At 34.6% G+C, this 7,908-nt stretch overlaps 1 protein-coding gene across 1 annotated transcript in view; it reads left to right on the forward strand.

The window, feature by feature from the left end:
• Nucleotides 1-1,976: 1,976 nt before the first annotated feature.
• The window catches only part of LOC103142255 (alpha-2,8-sialyltransferase 8E-like), a 13,172-nt gene continuing 7,240 nt past the window's right edge, over nucleotides 1,977-7,908 (forward strand). Inside the window, exons 1-4 of the mRNA XM_016674333.1 lie at nucleotides 1,977-2,146; nucleotides 3,137-3,195; nucleotides 5,786-5,906; nucleotides 6,016-6,090. Coding sequence (XP_016529819.1) covers nucleotides 1,977-2,146; nucleotides 3,137-3,195; nucleotides 5,786-5,906; nucleotides 6,016-6,090 — 425 coding nt within the window. The remainder of the gene's footprint in view (nucleotides 2,147-3,136; nucleotides 3,196-5,785; nucleotides 5,907-6,015; nucleotides 6,091-7,908) is intronic.

A 7,908-nucleotide genomic window follows, 5' to 3' on the forward strand; every position in this document is an offset into this window, starting at 1 on the left:
TGTTTTTTCTTTTCTAAAGATAGCTATTTTGAATCAAAGAAGTGCTCACCATATTAAATCTAAGTTATTTTCATAATTAAATAAATTAACTTCTGCACTATTTAGTGCATCTTTAATGTTTTTTTAAATTAACATTTATGAATAAAATTAAGATTGAGAGATGATGATTGATGATTATTATTATTATTTTTACTATGATTTTATTTTACTCTGGGATTAATAAAGCATTTTTGAATTTGAGAGATTAAAAATTTCTTTTGCAAGAGAATTCCAGCACAGCGAAACATAAAGTTAATATCGTCATAAATAAATTGGATGAAAAAAACCTGCGTTAAGACATTTACAGACAGATAATTCCTTCTCAAAATAAGTAATAACACCCTTAAAAACACTTAGACATACTTGACTTAAATGTCTGCAACTGATTCCAAGAAGATGGAAAACATACAAGATCTCTTTACAAGTTCAGTTAGGACTTTGTGCACCGAAAGTAAAAGTAAAAAATAACAAAGAGAATATCTTTTGGCTTTCTGTACGTAGACCAGGAAATACAAAATGAAAGAAAAATCTCCTAGCATGGCTTTATAAATAAAAGTATGCCAAGACCATATATTAAACCGTATATTATGCACTAACTACCTTAGTGGATAATGTACACTAATGTGTAGAACCTTATAAAACTGTTATAAACTACAAAGCTTCATGATAAACAGCATCCAGCAAATATAGCATCTAATCCTGAAATAAAATCCCAACTTTACCCTCAGCTTCTTCACCAGCTTTTGAATGTGAAAAAGAGAAAAAAAATCACTCAGTTTATCTGTTACTCAATATACTTTTTAACAGCTAAATAAATGGCAAAAAATAACAGTAAACACAAATCTAGCTGTACAAACAGTAACATGTAATGTTGAAAGTTATTCTTATTAAGTGGCCATTTTGTCCAACACCTTAAATTGTTGCAAATTGAAACAGTTGTTTCTCGATGTTCCAGACATTTTGGTGTGAATGTAGTATTGCTTGGATTGGCAACACATAAAATGACAAAATGCTTTATATTAAAAAAAGATCTTAAATAAATTTGAACTCACATCACCCAGTCAATAGTAGCTCTTTAATTGGTGATATTATTTACTCTAAATGGTCTGCTTAGTGATAAAAACAATTAAAAGTTGCTGAAATTGGGTTTGAAGTTGAATCTATTTTTTGTAAACTGGATGAGGATATTTTTTTCCCCTTTATTCCACAGGTTACTTCTTACTTTTTTGTTTATTTTTACATATTATGTGAAATGAGGAATACATATTTTGATGTATATATTGTCAGGTCATTACCTGCTTCTAAAATATCATTAAAACTGCACACAAAAAGGGACAAAAAGTTAAATACTAGCTCTAAAATCATGTATGTTCAAGACAAGTGAAGCCCTGCAACTTGAAGATGCTGCTCATTTTTCTTACCATGACAGTGTTAGATAATTTTGTGAAATTCCTTGATTCAGATCTGCTGTTTTTCTGGTTGGACCAGTGCCGCACCTTTACGGGAAACTGATCTGTAAATGTTAGCTTTGGCTCGCTAAATGTCTGTAAATGCTGACAGGTTGTTGTGACCGTCTGACATGAAGGATACCTGATGATGTGCTACATGTGTTTTTTTTTCTTTTTAAAAAGACACACTATGTCTGGAAGGTCCCCTGGTAGACCTTCCAGACATTCTTTGCCTTTTTCATATTTGTATAACATGCTTAAGTACATAGATCTCATTGTTCATGGCTTTAGATGATGCGTCATGAATCCAACAATAACCAGAGCACCATGCATAGCAGTCACTGCAATGGACAGTGATCTAAGAGCCATTTTTTGTGTTTCTTGTGGATTTTTATTTCAATCTGTAAATAAAAATCTAGATTGATTTTTATTTCCAGAGAAAGACAGATTGTCAGACAAATCTGACAGCGATTAAAAAGGTTTATTGACATGCATGGATTAAAGTTCTATGGCGCTCAGGCCCCGGCTGAGGATATGGAGCTGCAAATTGCAATAAGCTCGGACGAGCATTCCCGATGCTGGTTAGGAATGTCATATCCCGGCGCCCGTACACCGGTGGTGGAGGTCGGTGAAGGATGGGTGCCTGAAGAGCCAGGAGAGTGAAGGTGGAGAAGGGGTGGAGGTGCCATGGATGGAGGTCCTTATCAGCGGGAGCTTGGTCGGTGATTGGCCGTGACGTGGCTTGGTCCGGCGTTGATAGATCGACAGCGATGAACGAGTCGCACCGATTGGATGATGCAGGTGAGGCTAGAGAGTCTTCCAGTTTGAATTTACGCTAAGGCTTCATGTTGTAAATTGACACAAACCATTGAAGTGGACACTACTGCATCATACAACACACTATCAACTACTGGCCATCCAGTGCAAGAGCAAGAACATTTTTGTTAAATCCAATATGGCAGACAGACAAAAAAGCAGGCTGACCGACCCAGTGCCTCCTTTTACTCTTGTAGGTAAAAAAAAAAATTAATATCGTGACATCAAGTAACCCCTAAAGACCAAAACTACTGATGTATTTTCCAAATAACAACTTTGTATTTGGAGAAAATTACAACTGATAACCTAGAAAAAAAAAATCTAGAATATCTTTTTTATTTTACAAATTTTCTTCCACCACCTTTTTTTTATGCCTCAAGATATATAAAAAACGCTTTGCAGAATTCTCCATCAGATCCAAGTCCGGAGTCTGAAAGAAAAATCCCAAAATAAGGATAAAAGGAAATATAAAAAATTTCTAAATCTAAATCTGGCAGGAGTGCAAATAAATTTCAGGATAAACTGCTTTGCGGGAAGCAGAAACAAAGGAAAAAATTTCCAAGAGTGCCAGAGTTATTTGCATTAAAGTTCAAAGTTGCCCAAGGCATTTACACAATTGGCAAAGTTCAGCACTGGAAAAAAAAGAGATTTGTTTAAGTAATCGCATGAGGGAGGGGATAGTTTGACAGGGAGTACTTAATGACTCACAGCCAGGAAAGAGTAAAATAGAAGGTGAGAGAAAATACAAGCAAACGAGATTAACAGAAAAAAACAGGTATGAGGGGACAGGCATTGAAACTGCTGCTATTTTTGAACGTCCTCTTTTTGGCTAGCCTCCTGGTCCTTCCCTTCTGGNTTAATGACTCACAGCCAGGAAAGAGTAAAATAGAAGGTGAGAGAAAATACAAGCAAACGAGATTAACAGAAAAAAACAGGTATGAGGGGACAGGCGTCGAAACTGCTGCTATTTTTGAACGTCTTCTTTTTGGCTAGCCTCCTGGTCCTTCCCTTCTGGTATTCGATGGAGAAAGGGTGAGTTAAACTTCTGTCTATGGGATGTAAACAAACATTCTGACATGTTCGGGGTCTCAGGTCTTCATATTAACCCTGTGTGTACAGAGGCACATTCCTGCTGCTGAGGTTTAAATAAGGTAGTGGTCAAAGCTGATATTGTTGAAAAAGAAAAAAATATAATTTATGTTTTTTTCATATGTATCTTTTTAACCTGTTCATGTTCACCAAGTAAATAAAAAAAGTATGGAAATAAATGACAAAAATGTCTCAATAAATGTCAACATTAAAGATAGATGTACTTCTACGTTTAACATTAAAGTGTTAGGTGTGTCTGCTTATCAGTTGAAGTTTACGTTTTTTCATTGTTTTTTGTATTATAATTTAGCCCACTGGCTCTTAAAAGATTATAATTGTTAGATGCATATTTCTCCAAACTGAAATTGCATTTTTCTGCTTCATCCTGAAATTTCCTTATTTGTAGTTTCTATGTTTTTTAGAGGCCTTGCTCCAAATTCAACAGATGAATCTGGGATAGTACTAACCAGAAACACAACTTCTTTCAACTGTGCATGAAGTGACAGTGCTGATTGTGATTTTTTGTTTTTGAGATGTTTTTTTTTTTTTTTTTTTTTCTGAAAAACTGCCACTGCATTTTTTTTCTTTTTGTAAGGACAAAAAAAAAGATATTTACTGGTGTGGTTAAAAAAATCAAAATCTTGTGATCCATGAGTGCTTTAAACTTGACAAATGGCAGGAATTGTGAACCCTACAGCAAAAAGTCTCACAGATGAAAGAAAGGTTAAATATGAAGGTCAATTCCTCTTACTGCTTGTTTTGTAAAAAAAAAAAAAAAAAACATTGTGCAAGGACAAAAACTGTCCTGTCATGATGCCTTAGGCTGCATTTCATGCTAAGTTGTTAACTTTTTGATTGTCAGCAGTAGAAACTCTGAAGAGCACAGAGCTTTCAGGCTGTCATTGAAGAGCGGTATTAAAGAAGGATTAAAACTGCAGGGCAAAAAAAGATAAATAGTAAATTAGTAAAAATAGGACCATTGATGCTGCAACAAAAAAAAAAAAGCCAGAAGCAGACTGAATATAAATAGATACAATTAACACAAATACATGCAAACATCTGACCACAAATGTTCACCTATTTATTTAGCAACACTGAATAAAACTTTTTAGTTACAAAGATAAATGGAAGTTCCAAGAGTTTGCTAAACTGTCAACTAATGCTACAAAATAATTATTTTTTTCCCTTAAAGACCTGCTCTTTACCTTGTAGCAAAAATAATGTCATATAAGCCCATTATTGCTGAATAAGAGAAAATTGCTTAGTTGCAACTGATCTGGTGGATTGATGCAGCAAACTGACACATAACAGAGTCGATTTAGAGAATATTAGCCACATCTGATTATGTCCAACTATTTTTTTTATCTTTAATTGAATTCCCACAAAGAGGAATACAGACTGGATGTTTATTTTTAGATTTTGTCCAAAACGGCTCCTGGTTTGAGCATTACTGTGCTAAAATTGCTCCAAGTGCTGTGATGGAGTTTTTGCACACTGTAGTCATCTAAACAGAGGAGTTTTTATGTCTGAAGTACATTCAGTAAATTAAAAAAAATTAAACTTTGTACCATTTGATGCATCCATCATAAAGGCGATAATAACGTTGGGACTATAAGCCGCTACTTTTTTCCTACACTTTGAACCATGCGGTTTAAAACCCGGTGCGACTTTTCTGTGGATTTTTCTTCAACCACCAGGGGGCTCTTTAACAGGAAGTGAATCATTGGAAGTCAAAATTGGAAATCAAAGAAGAACACGCTAATTCAAATAGTTATTCAATGACAGTGTCATTTTACAATCTATCTTTCTGCTGGTGTTTGAGTTTGTTTTGTTTGTGGGGGGGAAAAGGAGCTAAACAGGTATGATTACTGAAAAATTAATTCATGTTATTTTTTTCCCTTAAAGACTGACACAAGAATCACACACTGTTCAGTGCAAACATGAGTCTTTTCCTGCTTCTAGCTTGCAAGATTATTGGGTGTAAATGATGCAAAACCCCCTACTTTTCATTTGGACTTTGTCATATAATAAATTATCCTGTTTGGATGCAACCTTCAGAATTAGAGTTCTAGTACAAGAAGAATTTATTGCATCATTCCCTTTACAAAGTGAATGACTGTTAAGGAATATGCAGAATTTCTACTCCATATAATTCTTCAGTGTTTTATGCTAGTAGAAGTTGATGTTTGCAACTTTTAAAGCAGATTTGAGGATGGGAATCACTCATAAAGGCTGGATGTTATCTATAAAAAATACTGTGCAGCATATAACGTCTTTATGGTGCATCAGATGAAATATTACTGAATGTTTCATAGTTCTGGTAACGCCAAAGGATGATTCATGTGTGACGCACGTGTTAGTGATATAAGTTTATGCAATGCACTCACACTGAATAAGGCTATTAAAGTTATTTAAAATATATTTTCTTCTCAACACCCTGTTTTTCTCTCGCCACAGATTGGAGAAACCTCGCCGCAATCTACTGCAAAGCACCGATTCATATAGCCTCTCCAGGTCAGAATGAGCAGTCGCTGCTTTTCATGTTGTTTCTGTGTTAATTCAATTAATAGATGATCAATCTACATCAGCAGCACTCATTTCTGGATGTGCTCTTGTGTTTCAGGGAGAGTTCAAATCAGTTCATAGATTTCTGCTCTCAAGTCTCACAAACAGAAGAACCTGACGATGAACAACTGAGGTATAAACTCAGTTCTTTCTTACAAAACTAAAACTTCCTAAATCAAAATGTGATCTTATCAAATGCAGTAAGCACTTTCAAAACTCACCAGGGTCACCTGCAGTGGAAAGTTTCGTCTGTCGTGTCTTGCTGTCTTGGGCAACTCTACATTGTGAAAGCTCAGCTGTGACTTAAACTCATAAATACTTTAGAATTCAGGAAACACAGATTAACTGAATTAACTGAAATGTGTAATTATTTAAGTGCTAAACACACAGAACCAGTGAAGAAGTTTTTCTTTTTTTTTAAACGCATAGCAATGACATACATCCGTTTTTTTGTTGTCAGACAGGAAAAAAAAAAAAATCCCCATATAATAATACAACAATGCATTTTATTTATTACTTGTACCAGAAAAAATAAAGCAAAAGCCAAGTGCTTCTATAGTGAAATGAGCCATTTTGATTGTGTGGAGGAAATCTGTGTGACGAGCAGCTTCTTTCATTTCAGGAGGAATTTTTACAGATTCATACGGCAGATGGAAAGATAAGTTATTGTATTCAGTCCTTGCAGTCATGGTGAACTTGCAAACCATGTGGGTGTTATGTTAGCGTGTTTAAACTGTGGTAAAGATCCAAGCGAAAAATATGCCTCATAAACCCACAGAGCAGTTTTCTCAACGTCAGGGACGGGTTAGCTTGGAATGAAGTTTGACAATATTTCGGAAAAGCCAACAGGAAATTTTACAAAGCAATAAAATAGTAACTGAAAAGAACTCATTTAAAACAAAGTTGATGAATTATATCACCATGAAATAAATTAAACATTTGTTGCTGTTGTTTGAATTAACTAATCTGTTCAGTCTGTAAAAAATAATGGAAGCGGTATTGTTTTTGTTGCCATGCTCTGAGTTATGTTATCAATCACTGATCATCTGTCTTATCAATTACAGTTTTATTTTCAGTGGATAAAAATCATAAAACAAACAAAAAAACTGCAGCAGGTTGTCAGGTAGAGGTTTTGAATCCAACTGAGATTGTCCCCATTTATGCATCAAAACGTATGCTCAAAGGATTAATTCAGATTTTTCTGGCATTCTTCTGCACCTGCTCTTTACCTTGTAGCAAAAATAATGTCATATAAGCCCATTATTGCTGAATAAGAGAAAATTGCTTAGTTGCAACTGATCTGGTGGATTGATGCAGCAAACTGACACATAACAGAGTCAATTTAAAGAATATTAGCCACATCTGATTATGTCCAACTATTTTTTTTTATCTTTAATTGAATTCCCACAAAGAGGAATACAGACTGGATGTTTATTTTTAGATTTTGTCCAAAACGGCTCCTGGTTTGAACATTACTGTGCTAAAATTGCTCCAAGTGCTGTGATGGAGTTTTTGCACACTGTAGTCATCTAAACAGAGGAGTTTTTATGTCTGAAGTTACATTCAGTAAATTTAAAAAAAAATTAAACGTACCATTTGATGCATCCATCATAAAGGCGACAATAACTTTGGGACTATAAGCCGCTACTTTTTTCCTACACTTTGAACCATGCGGTTTAAAGCCCGGTGCGGCTTTTCTGTGGATTTTTCTTCAACCACCAGGGGGCTCTTTAACAGGAAGTGAATCATTGGAAGTCAAAATTGGAAATCAAAGAAGAATGCGCTAATTCAAATAGTTATTCAATTTTTAAAGAAAACTAAATTATTTCATGACATTTGATTATAGTAGGTGTGTTTGTGAATGCGTGTATGATATAGATGGGTAGAATACAAAGTTATGTATAAGTATGTATATTTGTATATATGTGTGTACATTTTTTTATATGCATAG

This window comes from Poecilia formosa, unplaced genomic scaffold (assembly GCF_000485575.1).
Source record: "Poecilia formosa unplaced genomic scaffold, Poecilia_formosa-5.1.2 Scaffold94, whole genome shotgun sequence".
In the NCBI taxonomy this organism is placed as follows: domain Eukaryota; kingdom Metazoa; phylum Chordata; class Actinopteri; order Cyprinodontiformes; family Poeciliidae; genus Poecilia; species Poecilia formosa.